At 34.6% G+C, this 22,546-nt stretch overlaps 1 protein-coding gene across 4 annotated transcripts; it reads left to right on the top strand.

The window, feature by feature from the left end:
- Positions 1–10,613: 10,613 nt before the first annotated feature.
- On the top strand, positions 10,614–17,180 carry LOC102608865 (alpha/beta hydrolase domain-containing protein WAV2). 4 transcript variants are annotated; one of them, XM_006490749.4, is made up of 9 exons: positions 10,615–10,968; positions 11,802–11,837; positions 11,986–12,064; positions 12,184–12,238; positions 12,340–12,456; positions 14,732–14,896; positions 15,155–15,398; positions 16,624–16,656; positions 16,763–17,180. In XM_006490749.4, the coding sequence occupies exons 1-8, from the start codon at positions 10,731–10,733 to the stop codon at positions 16,638–16,640; spliced, it is 951 nt and encodes a 316-aa protein (XP_006490812.1). In that variant the 5' UTR covers positions 10,615–10,730; the 3' UTR covers positions 16,641–16,656; positions 16,763–17,180. The 4 variants fall into 4 exon arrangements, with proteins under 4 accessions (XP_052294435.1, XP_006490812.1, XP_006490810.1 ...); XM_006490747.4 differs by having other exon boundaries at positions 10,616–10,968; positions 16,624–17,180; XM_006490748.4 differs by lacking the exon at positions 16,624–16,656 and having other exon boundaries at positions 10,617–10,968.
- Positions 17,181–22,546: the final 5,366 nt, after the last annotated feature.

The following is a 22,546-nucleotide window of genomic DNA, read 5'->3' as shown; positions in this document are numbered from 1 at the left end:
CACGATAACACATAGAAAAGAGAACTGAACAATATGCTACTCAAGCCAACAAAGGACGTAAGCAAGTGGTTTTTTAGTCTGGAGATTGGGTTTGGGTGCATATGAGAAAGGAGAGGTTCCCAGCACAAAGGCATTCCAAGTTGCTTCCAAGGGGAGATGGTCCATTTCAAGTGGTTGCACGAATCAATGACAATGCCTACAAATTGGATCTTCCTGGTGAGTATAATGTGAGTGGTTGCACGAATTAATGTAGGACAAATCCTTTTGAGGAAAAACAGAATGATGAGAACCATCAAGGGAATACCATTAAAGCCTCAAGTGATCCTTTGCACATTCATGGAGGCCTAATTACAAGAGCTAGAGCCAAAAGATGCAAGCTGCTCTAAATGGATTAATTGAGAAAATATAGATTGAAAATGCAATTCAAGATGCAAGACATCATGAATTGGGCTTGAAGAGAAGACAAGACATTGTGGGCATTATTCAAGCTATTGGGCAGCCAAATACACAATTTGGATCAAATGCAGAAATGTCAAATTCGGAATAACATTGGTATTGATTGAGCCATAAGTAATGTACAAGCTATATACCGTTGAAAATATAATTAATTTATCTTTCTAATGCATTTTACAGAGCTAGATTTGGAGTTCTCTAGAAGGAGTTATGACCAATTCATTACAGCTTGTTCAGACTTGGGATTTTCAACGACTCTTTTGTTTTTCAACTTCATTTGTTTGTTTTGATTCAAGTTTGTCAATCTATAAGGTAAGTCTACCATCAATGATGGTGGGCTAACATTAAGTTTGTCAATGATAACATTAATTATAGTAGGCTAGCATTAAGTTTGTCAAAGATAGCATTAATTATGATGGGTTGGTAAAGACTTTTGAAGCATCCTTTGACAAACCTACTTGGAGGGTTGTTCCAATGTTTTCACTTGTATATTTAGGATCTTGGGTTTCTATTAGTTTATTTAAACTCAGCAACCTTGCTATGTAAGAACAATTAGAGATTAATATTATTTGAATTTGAAAGAATTATTCTTTCTTTGATTCTTTTGAGAACTAGTGAACTTATCAAGAATTTGCATTCTTGTGGGGTTCCAAAACTAGACTTATCACTCACCTTCTCATCTACATCTTGAGTGTGGCGTCAATATCATTCTTTATACCTCTGGTTCATGATTTCTTAAACATTGGGTCAAGGTTTTGTTTGTCATAAATCTGGGTATAACTTTATTAGACAGTTGAAACTACAAATTAAGTATGGGTTTCAAAGTTTCATTGTGGGATTCGCATTAGAGAAGAGAAAAAAAAACAAACACAGTATTTTTACGTGGTTCGGCAAAGCCCACCTACATCCACGCCTACAAGCTCATCACGCTTGAGGATTTCACTATCCAAGCTTTACAACCTTAAGGCTTCAACAAGATTATAATTGACTTCGAAGGTATCAATGAACCTTTACAACAAGATTCCAAGTGTTTCCCACTCTCACAATTACTCAATCTTGAATTGAAAATAAAGATTACACAATTCTTCCCTCACACAAAGTATATGTCTACAAATGAAAGCCCAATGTGTGATTTGATGAAAGAATGAACAAATTTGAACTCAATATAGTTTGAATATGCAAGAACAAGCTTAATGCCAATTGTAGAATTTTATTATAATTTGAATTTGATTGAACCCTTTTATATTATGAGCAAAAAACTAGCCGTTATTGACTTTTGAACATAATCGGACTGTTGATAATTAGAAGTCGGATTACCATTTTAACTTGTGCAAGTTACTATTAATTTGAATAGTCAGTTTATTGTTTCGAATTGTCGATTTGCCATTTAATTCCAGAAGCCAATCTGTTCGAAGTCGGCTTACCATTTGCAATAATTGGTTTGCCGATTAATTCCAGTAACCTATCAACTAACCATTTCCAGTAATCGGTTCGCCATTTTCAGTTGAATTACTCTTTCAAATTTTTTTATTAACCATTTTCTAATAAACAGTTCATTGTTATCTTCAAGAATTTAAATTATAAATCTTCCTTTTAAAAACGGTTTGACGACTTAGGATTAACGGTTATCCGTTTATTTTCATAATCTTATTCTTGTCTAAAAACATTATATGGCCTAAAAATTAGTCAGTTTCAAGGACTCCAACATTGTAATCCAGTTTGTTATCATCAAAATCACTGTTATGGATATCAATGCAATATCAATATCAATATCAATATCTATAGGAAATCCATATAAATATTACCCGCATCTGGATCCGTAATAAATAATGCGGACCTGGATCCCAAAATATCAATGCAAATCTGGATTCAAATCCAGATTTTACCATCACTATTAACCATATAATCTACTTCTACGGGCTGTAGTACATGCTAGTGTTGTACACCAAATTCTAAAAACTTAATATTTTTTTATTACATTTATAATATATCAATATATTTTAATAATTATAAATTATTATTTCTAATTGAATTTCTACGTTTAATATATTTTAGACAAAATCTATCTTATCTCAGAATATGCAACGAAGTACGTGGCGTTGTTAGACCAAAGCAATGACGAAAAGATCATCCTTTGGACCAGTAGTCCGCATGCTTGGGTTTCCAGCCGATATACTCAGATGAAAAACAGAAAATTTTAAAAAAATTTATGTTAGGTTATTCAACCCAAAACATACTCTTTTGTTTTAAAATAGGGTACCAAACCAGATAAAAATCTTTAAAAGTTTTCTGATGCACAGGATCCTTATGAAAGGCAAGTGCAGAGCATACTTCCTTATTTTCTCTTAGAATTTCATGTTAGAACTTATCAAAATGAACAGATTTAAATCTTCCCGTTTTCTCTTAGAATGTTAGAACTTCATTAACAGAGAGAAGAAAGAAAGTTTAGAATTTCATGTTTAGGAAACACACACTTTTATTTCTTAATCTCTGATCCTGATTTACAAAGGAATAAATCATCCTATATATAGGATGAGGAGGAGACAAGCTTGATAAGACAGGACCCTTATCAAGATACTTTACTTTATAAAAGCAAACTTTAATAATTAAAGCACGACTCAGCATACTTTAATAATTACACACGACAAACTTTACTTTATAAAAGTAAAAGTAATAAAAGCAAACTTTAATAATTAAAGCATGACTCAGCATACTTTAATAATTACACACGACAAACTTATAGCTATGGGGACGAAAGATTCATGTAATCTTCGTCAGAGGAGCTATCTGTGTCGTCTTTTGCTAACGTTTTCTTTGGATGCTTGCACGTGGGACCACATGGTGGCCATGGGCAATATTGTGCTTTTGGACAATGAGAGGGGAATGTCACTATCTGATTGGTTGGCTGAACTTTAGGTAGACAAGTGCTGGTACTAGCTCTAGATAATGAAGGTTCTTCCAGTTGCGATAGATCTTGGAGCTGTTGGAGATGCTGGCTTAAGGGTAGGAAGTCAGTCCAAGGGTCTTGAGCGTCTTGGAATAAGAAATATGTGAAATCTGATTTTTCTTCTTTGATGATGATACCTGTGGGTTTGGGTTTTGAAATGGACGAAGGAGTTGGAATCATAATGATGTCATGTTGTGGATGTAAAGACGTATGGAATATGTCTTTTTGTGGTTCAGGTTGGTGATTGAGGTGGCAAAGGAAATTCTGAAGGTTTTTCTGGATGTTATTGTCTTGTTCAAGGATTGCTGGGTGTGGTGTTGTGAACCATTCAAACACTTGATCTTGAGTCCAAAAAGAGTTGGTGTTTGGATGCTGGAAATATGGCCTGTGGATAATGAACACTGAGGTGAACATATTTGCTTCTGATTCAGGCACTGGATCAAGGTTGTAGATCGTGGATAGTTGCTGTAACTTTCTTCTCCACCAAGGAAGTGGAGAGAACCACTCAAGAAGGGTCCAGGTCAATGAGGTTGATTTGTCAGGATTCATGAGATGATTTAGGGTAGTTCTGACAGGGAGAATTAACTTTATGGCATAAAGAACAGTTAGGCACCAGATGTACCATAACTCATCTTCAGTCACATCTCTAGAATGGTAAATGTTTAAACATGTGAGAAGCAAGTTTTCAGGGTGGAAAGTTGAAAAAGGAAATGAATATGTTAACATGTAGGCTTTAATGAAAAACCTAAAAACATATCTTTTTGGAAATTCTTGGATGTCAAAAACTGTGGAAAAGGTTTTTCCGAGAGGGAAAGTCTTGTGGGTTAAGGCTTGGTTTGGTAGAGAGGTAGCCATGAAAATGATGGGAAAATGATATCCTGTGGATATGCAATGCAAGGGTGATATTGGTTTTGCAAGTCTTGAGAGTAGGTCTGGAATGAGGTTCTGGGTTCCTTTTATATGCTTCACAGAGAAGTCATATTTTGAGAACTAGTCTTTGAGTCTAAGCAACATCTTTTCTGGAACTGTTTTCCCTTTGAAGTTCATGATGTTGGGAAATGCTGAGATGTCCATTCGGATAAGAAAATGATAGCCGATAAGATGGTATTGAAATTTCTTGATACCATTCTTTACAGCTAAGATTTCTTTGTACACACTGTGGTAGTGCTGCTGTGTGTCAGAGAAATGCCCGCTAGCATAAGCAATAAAGCTTTCTTTGCCATTTATTTCTTCAAAAAGAATAACACCCCATGATTCGTCACTTGCAGCTGTCTGGAGTATCTGATTGCCATCTGTGATCAGCTTTAATGGTGACGAATTTTGAGCAATCTTTTTTAAAGTGGTGACAGCAAGTGTGTGGTTGTCATTCCATTCTGGTGGCTTTTTCTTTAATAAAGCCGAAAGCTGATTGGTATGGTGATCGACATGGGGAATAAAGTCTCTGATGTAATTGATGATGCCAAGGAATTGCTGTATCTGTTTCTTGGTGAGTTGTTGATCTAGAAAGTGGAGCAATTCTTGGGCAATGTGCTTTCCTGGCTGGTAGTAACGTCTTTAATAATCATTCCAAGGAATTCAATATTATCTGTTGCAATGGTGCTTTTCTTGGCTGATAACATAATTCCGTGAGTCTGGATGATATCAAAAAAATGATTTAATAATTGGCGATGTTCTTCATGTGTGCCTGAAAACAACAAAATATCATCAATATAAATCAATGCATGATGCAGGATGGGTTGAAAGATTTTGACCATGGCTTTTTGAAAAATGGAGGGGGCAGTTTTTAAGCCGAAGGGTAAAACTGTCCATTGATAATGAGCATTAAGGATGCAAAAAGCGGTTTTGTATCTTTCTAAGGGTTCAATGCCAATTTGCCAAAACCTGACTTGAGGTCAAATTTTGAAAAGATCTAGGCATTTTTTAGATAAGTAAAGATGCTTTGTCTCTTTAGTAAATGAAACTTGTCATCTTGTAAGAACATGTTTAAGGGTTGATAGTCAATGACTAATCACTTTTTTCCCCTAACAAGTTCCGAAAGTTTTTCCACATAAAACGCTTGACAAGCCCATTGAGAATTTGTTGGTTCGATAAGTCCTTGGGCCAAGAGTTGTGAACATTCCTTTTGGGCTAAGGCTAAGTCAGATGGGCTCATTCCTGGATGAGTAGCCTTAGTAGGATTGATGTCTTCGTTCAGTTTGAAAGGTAACTTAATAAAGAAAGACTTGTTTTTCCACAAAGGATTTGGGTGGATGAAGTCATAATGAAATTCTAGACAGTATTTTTGGAGCTTGGTTGAGATATCTTAGTAAGATGGTGGAGATTCAGACAGACTGTAGAGTTGAAGAATCTCTGTGAAAGATTTGAACATGGATCTGACCCTGATTAAGATATCCTTATTAGGGAGTTTTGAACCAATGATTTTTGTCCAGATAACATAATTTGGGAAGATATGAATACCAATGGGTTTTTTGGTAATCAATTCTGTGGTGAACATTTTTCCATCTACTGCTCTGAAATGTTCTGTATGAGGTTTCCAGTTTTGAGCTGGAAGAATGTCTGAATTCATCATACTTTTTTGGGCACCAGTATCTAGAAATCCTATTACTGGTATGGGTCGTTGAATTTTTGAAGGTAGGATTTGGAGTTTGATAGAGGGAATTGGAATGGTAGTGTTTAGGGACAACGATTGTTGATGAAAAATAGATTGAAACTCATCGTTTTCTGAATTATCAGATGAGTTTTCCAGTGTGAACACTGTTTCATCATAGGGTCTTCTTGTTCTGAGAAGTAAGATTCTACTTCTTCTTTTTCAGCAGAATACTCAGTAACAGCTTGTAAATGCTTTACCAATATAATTGCCTTTTCTTTTTTTGTTTGGACAATCTTTTGCATAATGGCCTTTTTCCCGCAAATAAAGCATCTGCTAGATTTTTTCCTGCCCTATTCTTTCGAAGAGAATTATCTTTTTTCTGAAGAATATGTATGGTTTCTTCCATTTCCTAGATTTTAGTTTAGAAAAGGGAGTTGGATGCCTGATCTTCTTGAAATACCTTTTCCGTGGATGACTGCTTCTGAAAGGCTCTTTGTCTTTGACTAGTTCTTTGAAGAATTGTTTTTGCTCATAGAGTTTTTCCAAGCATCCTTTAGCTATCTGAAAGATTTTTCCCAATGAGATGTTGTCAAGGTTAAGGTTGTGCACTGTAAGTTGTCGTTGGATTTCTTGTTGCAAATCCGTAGGTAAAGAAGCCAGAAACACATGCTTCAGAGTGTGATCGTTGAAACCATTAAGCTTGTAGAACAGAATTGACATTCTTTTGTAATGGAAATCAAGATCTTTAGTATTCAAAGAACAACACTTCATGTTGAGATAATCTCGTCTTGCTGCTTCAAAAACTGTAGATGATTCTCCAATAAATTGTTCATGCAGGATAGCAAGAGCACTAGAGACGTTTGGCAATTGCACAAACTGTAATTGTCTGTAGGGGCCAAGACTGTCAAACCAGTGTCTCAGAGATCCCGTGAAACGGGTGACAAACTCCTTGAGGACTGATTCTATTGTTGCACCTGATCTTATCATCTGGAGATCTACCCAGGCTGACATTTCAGACAACTTCTCTCTCCATTTGACTGTGGGAATGTCATCAAACGTAAACCATGGACCGTTTGATGGTTTGTAGCTATTTTGAGCTTGAGGCTGAGGTGGTTGATGAGTGGAGGATTCAGTTGGCTCATCAATGTTTGAGGGTATTTCAAAGTATGATTCTGGTTGGGATGGTTGTGTTGGTTCTGTTTCTTCAAGTTGTGCCATCAAAAGTTTAGTAATATCTGCATAAGCACCTTCTGAATCAGTGGTTGAAGGTGAAGATTATGTATCCGATTCTATCACAGAAGTATCAGTTTCTGTGGAATCAGTGGAAACTTCAATGTGATGGGAAGCATATTGATGCATGGGTTCTTTATCCTTGGATTGAGATGGTTGTGGGGTAAAAACAGGAGTATGTTCTGGAGAATCTTGTTGTTGTGTGGTAGTGGAGATTGGTTGATGAATTTTGATAGGTCTTGGTTGGGGCTTAGGTTTTGGCTTTGGCTGAGGTGGTTGTGGCATATTTTTGAAATGAGTATGTGTCATTCCAAATAGTATGGGACTGAAAGGATGGTAGGTTGGACTGATTGTAGGTATGAGAGGTGATTTGGTGAAGAGTGTAGGCCTGTGTTTTTCGGATTCAATCTGATCAAGCTCTGCCTTTAGCCGTCTGATTTCTCTCTCCTTTTGGTCAAACTCAGGGCCATAGTATCTTTGACTAAGCATGACTTTTAAGTCTGCATCAAGTTGGGAGATTCTGGATTGTAAATCTTGATAGATTTGCTGCATTTGCAAGGTTATTGAGTCAACCTTGGTTTCAATCTAGTCAGTTCGTAAATTGATTTTGTCAACCCTTTTGTGGATGTCCACCAATATATCATTTTGTGCTCTAGCATTCTGTGTTTGCCAATTGAGGACTGATTCAAATGGTTTAGGTTCTTCTAGGTGACCAGTAGAGGTTATGGCTGAAGGAATGAAAGGTTTTGTCACAACATTTCTTTGTGAATCAGATTGGGATTATAAGGATGGGAAATTAAAAGAATAATCTTTAGATGATGAAGAAAACATCATACAGACAACAAGTTGAGGAGTAGAGGTTTGGTTTAGATTTGGTGAAAAGGTTTCAGGTTTGCAATGTTTTGCAATCCATTTGAGTTCTTTTTTGTATATGGGTAACAGAGCTGGTGGAGGTGGAGGTTCATATGGCGGGTTTGCTTCTGTGTGGTTACAAGGAGAATGAATTTTCTTTTTTGGTTTTCTTTTCCTTTTGGAATCTTGATCGTCCTCTTCCCAATTATCCCAACAGGGACAATTTGGGTCGCACCTTCTAGATCCTGGAGCATCCCATAAAAAGTGTCCATTTAACTTTGCAGGGTATACTGGGTACCCTTCTAAGTTAAATCCTGTGATTGGCAGATCTTCTTGGGATGTTTGAACAGTTGTAATCATTGAAGAATAAGTAAATGATAACCTTGGAGGCTCTTGAGGAGCATTAGGTTTTGGCTGAGAGGTACTTGGTGGAGGCTGAAAAGTCATTTTGATAGTACCATCTGGCCTTCTTTCAAACATACTTTCTGATGTCTGAATGGAGGTTGTATTGTTATGGAACTTCTCATAATTTGAAATCCATTCTAGAGGCATGAGTTTTATGAGTTCATGGTGAGGGATCTGTCTGGGGATTTGGATGATGGTTGGAATTTAGTTTGATTCTGCTAACACCACAAGAGCATCAGAGTGGTTGTCAGGTGTGGGAAGATCTTACTTAAAGTTCTCAATTACAAAAGAAAATTTATCCCACGGATGCCATGGATTAGTTAGATTAGGACCATATTATTAACTCAATTAAACATAATAATTTATAATTATTGAAAATTATATTGATATGTGATAAATGTAATAAGAGTATTAATTTTAATAATTTAAAAAATAAATTATAATAAATATCATGATTAATTTTTAATAACACAATCGATATTTTGGAAAAATTATTAATTTAATTTATGTTATTTCCATAAAATTTCAATATATAGTTCATTTTTTTGCATTAAATTATAATTCTACTTTAACTTATATAATTATCAGATGATTTTATAATTTCAAATTAATTTTCAAAATATTTAATTAAATTTGGATAAGCTATAAATTTCTAAATGGTTATGATGTAAATATTGGAAACGTATTTAATAAATGAAAATAAAATTTTATTTAAATTATGGTCTATATTTAACTATTATCATTAACATTGATGTTGATTGTATAATAAATAAAACAAAATGTTTTAGTCAGTAATAGTAATTAATTTTAAATTATAATATTATAAATAAATATATTAAAACATTTTATAATTAGAAATATTTTTTATTTTATATTAATTGAGTTTTGAAAATCATAATAGTTTAATTAAACTATGACTAAATAAATATTTATTTTATTTTAAAATAATTTTAATAATAACAATAAAAAGATTATTATTACAATCCAATATCTAATCTTGTATTGTACTAAACCGAAGATAATATTAAATATAATCCAATATTACCATGTCATTTTCTTTTCCGGCATACTAAAGCCACCCTTAATAGACTTTTTTTTTTCTTTTTTTCTTTTTTTCTTTTTTGGAGACCTTTAATAGACTTTAAGTCCTTTTGTTTTTGCTCTATATTCACTTGTTAATTGTTTATTTTATGTATCCAACAATATTTTTAGGATGACAAATGACCCAAAAACTTTGTATATTTAGCATAATTTGTTATTAGGGTCAAGCATAATTTTTTTTTTTTGAAGGAAAGAAATTTCATTAAGTAAAACAAATTACAAACTGTTCAATAACCATAGAGGTGGAACAAAATTTCACTCTTAGGGATCTGACATACAACCTCCTGCCCTCGTAACAGAGTGAGCAGCAAAATTTACAGACCGACGCACAAACGAGAATTGCACTTCTCCTATAGACATAGTTAAAGCTTGACATTCTTCAATTATTAGACCAAAGCCATTAGGACCTGAAAACTCCTCAACCAAAGCTTGGAACACTTGTAGGCAGTCCATCTCTATAATAACACAAGGAAACTAAGAGCCTCTCAGATGCCGAGAGCTTCAGCCTCCCTTGCTCCAAAATTTCTTGCCATACCAACACATCTCACTGCCAAGAAAAAACCCTCTAAATTTCGAAACACACAACCAAAACTAATCTTTCCCCGAGATGCAAAAATAACAGCGTCTACATTGCACTTAACCCAGTCAAACTTAAACTTCTCCCAACACATTACCTCATGAGCCAGCCTGTGAACGTCATAATTTTATTATGAGTAATGATACAGCCACAAACTCTTGTACAAACTTATTTTGTACAAACTGATGTGGCATGATAAGATTGGTTGAATTAAATATCACTTGGCCCACATGATTTGTTTTTATTAATTTATATTTTCATTCAACCAATGAATTAATGCCACGTCAGTTTGTACAAAATAAGTTTGTATAAGAGTTTGTGGCTATATCATTACTCTTTTATTATTATAAAAATTAAGCAAAAAACCGTGATGCTGGACCCACATGGCCGCATTCTCAAAAGAGGACCCACAAACACAAATACAGCCCCTGATTTCTTTGGCATTTCTCGTTCCATTCTCCCAAGTAATCCAAGAGCTTTACGTTACCAACTAACCAACAGTGACACTAGAAATTGTAAACAAAACTTAAAGTAAATAAATAAATAAAAATTGAACAGCAAAAAACGACGGCAGCATGGTGTCGTTCGTGAATGCATTGTTGTACGGAGTGGGTGGCATAGTGATGGCCGGGATGGCACTGTTGGTGGCTTTCCAAGAGAAGCTTGTTTACGTTCCGGTTCTGCCGGGTCTGACCAAATCCTACTCGATTACCCCGTCCCGGCTCCGGCTTATTTACGAGGATGTCTGGCTCCGATCCTCTGATGGCGTTCGTCTCCACGCCTGGTTCATCAAGCTTTTTCCCGATTGCCGAGGTCCGATCCCAATACTTTATTCGCTTTTCTTTACTCTTTGTTTGTGGTTAATATAGCTAGGGTTTACTTTTTCGAGATCAAATTTTATAGCCGAAGCTATTGGTTACATGCAGTTCGTTTTTTGGAATTTGACGTGGTTTTTTGGTTTCTTTATTTTATCGATTTGGTTTTGAATTTGAATTTGAATTTAACTCCCTAATCACTCGAGTACAGTTCAATTCTGGATTAGATATGATCTTTCTTTTCTAAGATCGTTGCTGGAATTAATGTTTAGAAGTTGATTGGTAGCTCTAGTTGAATATTATATGGTTTATAGTATGTGAATATGCTTAATATATACTGGGCGTGAATACAAAATGCTCACCCACTGGTTTTGTTTCCTAAACTTTTCTTATTCAGTCGGGTTACAGCAAAAAACTTTTGAAACTAATGGGTTGCAACTTGGAATAGGAAATGATATATGGTGGACTTTTGATGATGATTAGCTGCGGACTAACAAATGAATGACAACAGTTATGTCATTTACCATATTCAGCTAATTCATTTCAATTTTCAGTTGTTTTTGAAAATCAAGGTAAATAGTTTGACAGAAATTGTCATAAAAGGCATTGGCGGATTTCATTCATAATATTTGGTTGAAAATCATTGTTTGTGCATTCTGGAATCATTGTTTGTGCATTCTAGTTGCCGTGCATTGGTTCATTTTTTATAACCTTTCTTGTCATGAAATTATGTAGTTTTGATTTCTGTTTCTTTGTTCCCTCAAAGCAGACAGCAGGCTTTATGAAATATTGCTAGTGTTCATGGGGTAAATAATGCTATCGGTTTTGCAGGTCCAACCATTTTGTTTTTTCAAGAAAATGCTGGCAGTATCCTTCTATTAATCACCATTATTTTGAGATTTTTCATTACATTTTTGTTAATTTTAGCTTGCATCTTTCATGGACTTTTAGTTGGCGATAGGTTCTGTTTATTATATTTTTTCTCATTGTGTTGGCCTTAACTGTTGACCTGTAGATATTGCACACCGTCTTGAAATGGTTCGCATAATGTTACAAAGGTTGCACTGCAATGTATTCATGCTTTCATATCGTGGGTGGGTGCTGCTTTATCATATGCAAATGTTATTGTCCTATAAGTTTCTTTACCTTTAGTATCTGGAATACTTGAGCTCGTCTAAGTGGATGGACGCTAATGGTTCATTTATATTAGCAGTTATGGAGAAAGTGATGGCTATCCTTCTCAGCATGGAATTACAAGGGATGCTCAGGTGTGCTCATCTTTTGATTCATATGTTTTGACTTTCAAATTCTATTGTTCTAAATTTCTATTGATGTTCTAATTTACTATGTTTTTCTTTCTTCTGGTTAGGCAGCATTGGAGCATCTTTCTCAAAGGACCGATATAGACACGACTAGAATAGTTGTATTTGGGAGATCACTAGGAGGTGCCGTTGGAGCTGTGCTTACTAAGAATAATCCGGATAAGGTATCAACTTGCTTAATTAAAAGAGTGCTGGTGTCATTTCTTTTCCTACCTTTTCTGATGATACATTACATGTACATGGAAAGCCCAAGGTTTAAGTTTTCAGGTTTTCTGATCTCATTATATGGGTTGGCCACAATATTTATTCAAGTTAAAAAATTTGTTTTTTTATGTAGGACAACTTAGAGACCTGCATATAAATGCAGATGCAGAAATTCCCTAGTTAGATTATAATAATAAGGAGTACTTTGTCTTCTTAACATTCTATTTATTAATTTAATAATACCTCTTTCTAATAGTCACTGTTTTATTTTTTTAAGATTTTAAGGATATTTTCGGGTTATAATTTATTATCATTCTTTTCTTAGTTTGATAGGCTTACTTTTCTCCCCTATAATTAGGAGCCCGGTGCTCATTGTATGGGACATCTTTAATATCATTAATGAACAGAACTGAATATATCCTTCTCTACAAGACTTCTCTTGAGCTTTCCCATTTCTTATCCTGTTTTCTTTCTACATTTCCCTTATTTCTATATGAATTTCTCTTATTTCTATTCGACTTTTGATATTAGAAATGTTTTACTCTGGATATAAAATGGAACAATGAAGTGGGATCTACTTATATGTCCCCAAGTGGTTGACACTCTTCTTTGAAATAGGTTCTAATTGCATTCCTTTCCCCAGAAGAGACTGCGATGACAAAAGAACTGCTTTTACTTGACTCAGTCTTTTCTGTGGAGTGTATTATAACACATTTCTTTTCCCACTAAGACATCAGCTGATTATTTCTTTTCTATATTCCCCTTATCTGGATATAACCAAAGCAAGAATTTTCTTCACTGTAAGATTTCATCTGTCACATTTATTGATTTTTTATGTTGTATCTATAATATAACATAATGTCCATACTACACTGTTCGACTTCTAGGGTATATAAGCCTCTCCTAGATTTTATTTAATCAGGTTGTTTTCCTATGAATTTAATGAACTAATTGCTACAAATATGGCTAAAAAGAAATAACAGTCTGATGTTTCTATAGCTAGTTAGGTGCCGTCTGATATGATTTCTTGATATGTTCTAGCCGAAAATCCGCTGTCTGGATACAATATGTATGATTCAGTTAAATACTTCGAGTTCATGGCAGTTGGAGCTATTTTTTTTTTATTTATTTTTTAATAAGGAACATAAAAATTTAGCAATGTAGAAGATTTAAAACAGATAGTGAACCAGCTGTCCACTAAGAGAACAAAAACTAGGACTATTTGCGCTATACAAAAGTTAGGGGTGGCAAAATCATCAGATTCTAATTGAATTGCAACCGAATTGTCAAAATTTGATGGATTCAAATTCAATTTGTTTAGTATACAAAATTAAACAAGCCGAATCGAATTTGGATTCGCCTACAGTTCATTTAATTCGTTTATGCAGAATTAATAACAAATCAATTGAAATCCAGATTCGTTTCCAATTAACTTACAGAAATAATAATTAATAAACAAAAATCAAGCAAAATAAAAATAGAAAAAACCACAAAATTAACACCCTACAAAATATAAACAAATTCTAAACAAGGCTAGAATCAGGATATCAGCCATAACTCCTTATCTGAAAACCCTGTTGCAGTGTAGATGAATTGGGGGGAAAAAAAAGATGAATCTTGAAATTCCTTAGAAACTGAATCCCTAAGTGAATCAAGAAGACAAACTCTGTCCCATGATTTTTCAGCATTATCTGCATTTTTTCCCTAAAAAATACGAACATTTCTTTCCTATGTTACCCAAAACAGAGCTGCCACTGCACATTTCCTAGCACTTTTAGCCTTTGTTCCTTTGCCAAAAGCAAAGGAATACTCATAAGTAGAGAATCAGAAGAACCTGGAATGACCCTCAAAATATTAGCTTCTTTGCACAACTTATGCCACAACTTTGAAGCCACAAAACAATGAAGAAAGAGATGATTTGAAGTTTCTGCACTTTTATTGCACATCACATGCCAAGAAGCAGAGAGACAAAAATTAGGAAACTTTCTTTGAATCACTTCTCCAATATTTAATTTTCCTGAGCCAATGCTTACAAGGAGAGTTGAAATTTAGGGAGGATGCTAGCCTTCAAAATCATTTTGAAGGTTGTAGCTCTTTTATGACTAATCATGTCTGTTTCGTTTGGGTACCTCTGTAGTTTTTCTTCTGCCCTGTTGTTTGATCTTCAAAAATCTCTACTCTTGTAAGGGAATAATCCTTTAGTTTGTTATGATGTGGTTTGGCTTGCATTTGCAGGTCGCTGCACTGATACTGGAGAATACTTTCACATCAATACTGGACATGGCTGGAGTTCTTCTGCCATTCCTGAAGTGGTTTATTGGGGGCAGTGGTTCAAAAGGTCCAAGAATTCTTAATTTTCTTGTACGCTCTCCTTGGAGTACAATTGATGTTGTTGGTGAGGTGAGACTTCTTAGTTTTATGCTGTTGTTATGTATCACAAACTGTCCAAAACTGTATTGCACTTTGATATCCAAATAAATAAAATAGCATGCTGTGATGTCGGACATTTGGTTACCCTAGTGCATGTGGTCTTAAGATGTATAATCCAGTGGAATTGTGAACCTAGTTTCTGAATATTCCATGCATCACTAGAGAATGTCAAACAATCTGGATGCTTATTTTCCTTTTATTCTGCTATTACCTTCATCATTTCTACAGATTAAGCAGCCAATCCTTTTTCTCTCTGGGTTGCAAGATGAGATGGTTCCTCCATCACACATGCAAATGCTGTATGCTAAAGCAGCTGCTCGTAACAAGCATTGCAAATTTGTGGAATTTCCTACTGGCATGCATATGGATACTTGGTTGGCTGGTGGTGATCAGTATTGGAGATCAATTCAGGAGTTCCTGGCAGAACATGTTAGAAAGAAAAAGGAAAGTGAAACGTCAGGCAATGACAATGGTATTCTTTCTCTCTGAATCTTCCAAGTCCTAATTTTCAATTTACATCAACAAACAGATAACAAAGGGACGGAGGTTTCACCAAGGAAAATATGTATAGAAAAAAAAAAAAAAATTCCCTATATTTCACTTGTTGACTTTCTTTCGGCTTCATATTTTTATCTTTCTGTTCCCTATATTTCACTTGTTGACTTTCTTTTGGCTTCATATTTTCATCCTTCTGTATCAAAAATACTGTTCTGTTTAGGGCTTCTGTTGATCCATATTAAAGTATTGCCAAGCGCTCAACTTTGCAGTTGAACCATGAGAATTCTCTTATGCTGCGTTTACTTTTTGGATTGGAGTGGGAATCCTTGGATTAGGAGTGTGGAGTGGGAGTGAGAGTAGGGTGTTTACTTAGACTAAATGAAAGTATGAATTGTCAATTAGAATCCCAATTATTTGTTTACTTTGTCTTGGATTGGGAGTAAGTTGTTTTAAATTATAATTTTATCCTTATGTACAGAATTATAATTTGTAATTAAAAAATTAATAAAAAATATATTTGGAAAATAAAATAAATATTTTATTATATTTATAAATTAATAATAATTACTAATATTCTTAATTATGTAAATCATAATTTTTTATTAATTTAAATTTAAATTATGTGAATAAAAATTATTAATAATAGCAACACAAATGAAATATTATTATTGATAATATAGTACAAAATTAATATTTTTTTAGAATAAAATATTTATTATTATTAATTAAATAAATAATTAATATTTATTAAAATTAATGTTTTATATTATTAATTAAATAAATAATTAATATTTATTAAAATTAATGTTTTATATTATTAATTAAATAAATAATTATTTATTTTTATTTTATTAAATTTAATAAAATAAATATGATATTATTTATTTTAATTTTAATTATAAGTATAAAATGGGAAGAGGGGGGAGTGGATTCCCACTCCCACCTCCCCCCATGGGAGTGGGAATCCCACTCCCCCATTTTTTAAGGTAAGTAAACACTGGAATGGGAGGACTCCACACTCCCACTCCAGCAAGTAAACACTACCTTATTCACTGAACTTAGATTAGATTGTCATGTTTTGTTTTTAACTTTTTATGGTTTTCACTTATGTACCTAACCTCTAAAGTGTTGGCTTTTTGTAATTTATTTCTTCTTCTAGTACTTAAATATGGATAAGTACTTAAATTTATTTCTCTCAGATCATCATGAAGTTTAGTTGCCCCTCTGAAGCTGTATGTTGTTGCAAAGTTTTGGAAGAAAAAGTTACTAGTTGGCCCTAGCTCACTACGGAACAAATCCATTGTTTACTTTTTGCTGTTTATTCAATGCTGCTTTCAGATTCCGAGGGGAGGTGACTGGTGTTGACATGCAAACTATTGGGTTTTATTGATTGTCTCACACAAGGATCTCAAACAATTTCTGCCTTTTTCATTTCTGAGGTTGCCTCAGTTATGAGCTTACAATGAGGAGTTGCTGCCAGCTGAGACCTGATGAATCCATTCACATTTTCTCTTGGAAGAGTTATTGTTAGATTGACAGACTTCAGTAGACACCAAAACAATTTGAATGCCCTTGGGTACACTGTATGACTTTGATCACATTCGTTAAGTACCTAATGAATTCTGACATATTCGTTGTATGAAATAAGAAGTCTAAAGATGCAAAAATGTGCTTGGGATTGATATATACTGGGACTGTTTGTACCGTAATTCTTGATTGGGTATGACAACTGTTGCCCTTGGGTGTTTTACTTGGACGTTTCAAGTCCTTTGATTTTTTTTTTTTTTTGGTTTTTTGTTTTTTGTTTTCCTTTTTGTTTTTCACTTTTCTTCCCCCGCTCCTATAACCTAATTAGCTGTATTTGCTCATTATTAATAAGGTTATCTTGGATTGACCTCGTCTCGCTTACTTATAACATTGGATCTGCTAGAATGCATGCCAATGCTAAGTGAATTTACAGACTTGAAACTTCAAAACTTCGGCATATGCATATTGAACATTCGAGAATGCGAGGACAAGTTAAATTCAGTAATTTTTTTTCAAATTTTTTTTTTCCAAAGGCAGTGGGATGGATATAGATTAAATTAGTTTTTTATTTCCCTACTTTTACTAGGATTCGAACTCAAGTGGCTCTAACTAAAGTTTAAAAATCATTTAGTAATTCACAACAGCTTAGTATGATATGAAATTTAGGATTTTATTTGTTTTGCACAAATTGTGTTGAGTTTTATGGTGTATTTATTAATTGGTAATTGTGATGGGGTGGAATAGTGTGAGAAATGAGAATCAAAATAAATTTTTTACTTAAACTAAAATAATTGGAATCAAAATGAATTATATACCCGTTGATGTATTTACTTTGTCTTAAATTTATAACAGATTGTTTCGAGTTATTTAAATATTCTTAATTAATTATTGTCATTATTTATTGTAATAATTGAAATTATTATTATGAAAAAAAATATTTTTAATAATGATGATGATGATGATGATAATTTAAAATATATTTAAGGAAAGTGAAACTCTCATATTTCCATAGGGGAATAGAATTCTCATTCCTCATTTTCAAATTTAGTGGCTCTACAAACTTCATTTTCATTCATAAGTACAAAATAAGAAAATAAATAATGTCAATCATTTTCATTCTTTATTCTCATTTTTTATATGACAAGTAAAAACACTCTTAAAAGTTTAATAAGTTCTTTTTCACACTATCAGTTTAATATATTTTTTTAGAGATGCTCCGATAGAACTAAACCCTTACTTTTATTGTTGTCCTCTAAGTTCTATTATATTTCCAATTTAATAGAAAATGTCCGCGTATTTCTAAAAACCTGCCGTTTGTATACAATTGGGTAGATCGTTAGCCATGGAGAGCAAGTTGGTAATTGCACGCGATATGAATATAAAATTCGAACTTGTTCAGCATTTGCACTTAGGAAACTCGAAACTGTTTGTATCTGATACACAATAATATCCACTAGGTAATAAAGCATGAATGCTTATCAAATTTATGTTCTTTTTCTCCAAATCAAAACTATGTTCCTCTTTCCTGTACCAAAATCGAAGCATCTATCATACTTGCGTTCCAGTGCTTTGAAGAAATTTGCAAAATGGAAACGAACCAATCCCAATCAAGCACGACAGTCACATCATCAAGAAATCTTGCTGAACGGACTGTTGTTAGTGAATATTGATGAAGACCTAACAACCAGCCATTAGCTATGAAGCCGCGCATGAGGTGAGTGAAACTTTCGTCCTTCAAATTGTTTGTTTCAGTTTTAAAGGATTATTATAAATTGATCATGAGTCCGTAAAATGTTGTTCAATTTTTTTTATTTGTCAGTTTGATGAGATGATTTCTTGTCCTCATTTTCTATCAAGTAACGAAATGTATCACGCAACCACCCATTACTTGCTTAGTATTTAGTTGGAAAAAGAACTTGGAAGTCTAAAGTTAAAGTAAAAATCACCTTTTTTGCATGCCTTTGTTGAGATGATTTGATGGCCTTTTCTTTTGTAAACTTATAATATGCACGACACAAACTGTAGTTTACTTGCTTAGTATTTTGTTGAAGAAAGTTGTGTGAGCTGTGCATGTGTGGTTTTCTATTCAGAGTGAAATCTAGCTTATAAGTGTGAGATGCCTTTGATTGATTGTATTATTGCAGCTTCTGTTATAAATTGTTTTCATTTGATGGCCATGATTAGTCATTGTAACTATAAATAGGGGGCTCCTCCCCTAATTTAATAGGTCTAAGATCATGTTTGGGATTGAGGTACTGTAACTTAAAAAGTTATAGCTGTTGTGGAGAAAAACTGTAATTATGAAATAAAAGTTAATAATATATAGTAAATATAAATTTTAAATAATAATTTTGACAAAATTATTAAAATATATAATAGATTTTTCATCATACAAGTGAAAAATCAAATCAACATAGCTTCTAAGTTAGAGTAGCCAGTGTTTACCAAATACCTTAGTGCTGCAACTTTTAAGTTACAACTGCTCAATTTCAATCTGAAATGCACCTTGAATCCAAATCTAAGCTCCATTTTTTATAAGTCTCCTTCCATCTTGTATTTTCTATGTACTTTAATAAAATTACTATTTTACCCCTAGTTCAATCATGAGTGACTTGTTTTATTTCAAGCTTGGGTTTAAGGTGAAGCCTCAATACGATCCATGGGCTTAATTTGGCAAGTTTATTTTCTTTTCCTCTTTGATTTTTGTGGTTGTTTTGACTCATTGTTAACAGATAGTGTATCTTGTCTAGAATTTTCATGGTATACTAACTGTTAGTGAAAGATCGTTACTATCCGGCACAATAAGCACTTTACACAATATTTATTGGAAAGAGACTCCCCTCTAATATTTGGGGGTTGGTCTTGACTCAGTGCTGGTAGAGAATGCATCTAAGTTATTTAGAGGATGGTCTTGTCATGTTTATGATAGAAGATTATTATCATCTAACATAATATATACTTGACACCACACTTAGTAGAAGATTATTACCCGCTGGCAAACTGAGCGCTTGATACCATATTTATTAGAGTGAGGCTTATGAGGAGTGGAAATAAGCCCTCATAAATTAATTAGAACTAAAAAGGAATATTAAGGCCATGGTGAAGTGTTGAGTGTGAATATAGAGACTCGAGTTTTTATTTGAATTATTTTCATCCTTAATTTATTCCAGCCATTTTTATTTTAAATCTTAGTATTGCTCAAAAATCATCTCTAGCCAATTCACATACATCCTTAGAAAATTAACCCTACACACAATTAAATCTACTTCCTCGTGGATCGACAATTATCACCATAAATTTATATTACAATAGATTCTTGCGCTTGTGAATACAATAAAATTTGCACAACAATAGACATCTTTTGTTGAATTTGTAAACAAAGCCCCATCACAAATCTCATAACTATATCCTCTTCAGGTTCATAATAATATTTGCATCCATAAAATTGTCCAAACTCAAACGCATAATCAGAAACTGATCTCGTACCTTGTCGTGCCAGACAATATCTATGAGGAGTGAATCTTGATTTCAACATTCGCTTTATACGCATAACGCATCCATGAAGTAATTTTGAAAAGACCTTTGAAAAGTAATCAACGCCTTTCCACTCTTGTCCATCATTCTAAAGCACTTCTTGTTAATAGAAAATCGGTTACAAATTGTACTTGATCATACCTCAGCAATCTAATCATATATTCCTAATCAACCTTATCCAACCACAAAAGAAAATATCCAGGACTGTAATTTCCATCAAGCTTCCAAAGCATGAAGCCCTTCGAATATTTCAACTAAAAATTTAAAGTTAATGGGAAAATTGTAAATAAAGCTTAACTCTTGGATTTGTTATGGCTGATGGATTTGGTAGTGAGGAACACGATGGTGGGCGTAGATTACCGGACTCGTGGTGGTTTGGCTAGAAAATGACTTGAATTAATGACAGCTTAAGTGGTTCGTGGTGGTTTTTGGCTAGTGATTTGTGGTGATTGATGGTTTGGGATGTGTGGCTAGAAGGGAATGTGATGGTGGTGTCAGCCGACGGCAAAGGGCAGAATTTCACAACAGTGAGTGGGCGGAAAGCTCGTGGGTTTTAGGTGATTTGCAACAGCTACACAGTCAGTTCACGAGGTTTTGATTAGTGGAGGCCAACAAGTTTAAATTTTTAGACCTCTCTAGATTTGCTACATCTGTAGTTGGTGATGAGAGAGAGAGATGCAGATGGTTCGAGGATGCTCCGATTTGAGATTCACACCATCATGACTGCGTCATGATATACTGAGTTTGGAGAGGTAGTTGAGGCAGCCAGGAGAGTAGAGCACAATATTTCAGAAGGACGTAGAGTTCATGCACTAAAGCAGAAGCGTAGCCAGAGCTGGGCATAGGGTGGCTCTAGTAGTAGGCCAACCAAGAGAGGGGTATTCCTACGAGTTATTCTGATAGTACGCAAAGGAGTCAGGGTACAGGCTTCAGGGGAGACTCGAGACAGGCTGTCAGTCATAGCTCAGTGCAACCATCAGTGGGGAGTAATACCAGGAATTAGGGACAGTATGACCGCAGTGGTAGGGGATATCGTGATGATCGTTCTAGGACTGTCCAACAGACTTCTTGCCTTTCATGTGGCAGGAATCATCAGGGGCAGTGACGCGTTGGAGACAAAGTTTGTTATTTGTGTGGTTAGCCTGGACACATCAGGAGATTATGCCCTACTTTATCTCAAGGTGATAGCTCTGCCGGAGAGACAGCCTCACGGTATCGGCCTTACTTTGGCCAGACTCAGGGTCAGAGGGAGTGCAGACAGGAGGTTCTACATCTACCTTTAGGAGTCAGACGACTGCTCCAGGTTAGAGAGGTCAGCCTGGTCGACCTCATACTAAAGCTCGAGTTTTTGCTTTGATGCAGCATGAGGCACGTGCTACACCAGAAGTTATTATGGGTATATTATCTATCCTTGGCCGCGAGGCTCATATTCTTATTGATCCTGAATCCACACACTCTTTCATTTCCTGTACTTTTGCTATGCACATAGGGCGAGAGCCCGAACTGTTAGATTGTGGTTTAGTTGTTCGTACACCTATCGGAGAGTCATTACTTGCTGAGAGTGTGTATCGAGATTGTATGATTGGTATGGGTGAACATGAATTTGAGGCAAATTTGATTTCCTTAGACATTCATGACTTTGATGCTATTTTGGGCATGGATTGGCTTGAATCTCATTATGCTACAGTAGATTGTTTTAAAAAGGAAGTTGTGTTTAAAAAGCCAGGGAAAACTGAAGTGAAATCCTATGGGGAGCGCAAAGTTCTACCCTCATGTGTTATATCTGCCATTAGTGCAAGGCGGTTGCTAAGAAAAGGATGATCAACTTATTTAGCTTATGTGATAGATACAGAGGCTCGAGAATTGAGATTGGAGGCTATTGCAGTAGTAAAAGAATTTCCAGATGTATTTCTAGATGAACTTCCTAGGATGCCACCTAACAAGGAAGTTGAGTTTTCTATTGACTTAGTCCCTGGAACATCTCCTATATCTATGGCACCATACAGGATGGCTCCAGCAGAGTTGAAGGAACTGAAGGTTCAATTGCAAGAGTTGGTGGAG

Source organism: Citrus sinensis, chromosome 1, assembly GCF_022201045.2.
Source record: "Citrus sinensis cultivar Valencia sweet orange chromosome 1, DVS_A1.0, whole genome shotgun sequence".
Lineage (NCBI taxonomy): Eukaryota > Viridiplantae > Streptophyta > Magnoliopsida > Sapindales > Rutaceae > Citrus > Citrus sinensis.
This window is presented reverse-complemented; position numbering and strand designations above follow the sequence as displayed.

Excerpts from the sequence above, each read along its gene's own strand:
- LOC102608865 (XM_006490749.4), top strand. The coding sequence starts at position 10,731 with ATGGTGTCGTTCGTGAATGCATTGTTGTACGGAGTGGGTGGCATAGTG. Across the intron at positions 10,969-11,801 it reads GCTTTTTCCCGATTGCCGAG|GTCCAACCATTTTGTTTTTT; the intron begins GTCCGATCCCAA and ends TCGGTTTTGCAG. Across the intron at positions 12,239-12,339 it reads GAATTACAAGGGATGCTCAG|GCAGCATTGGAGCATCTTTC; the intron begins GTGTGCTCATCT and ends TCTTCTGGTTAG.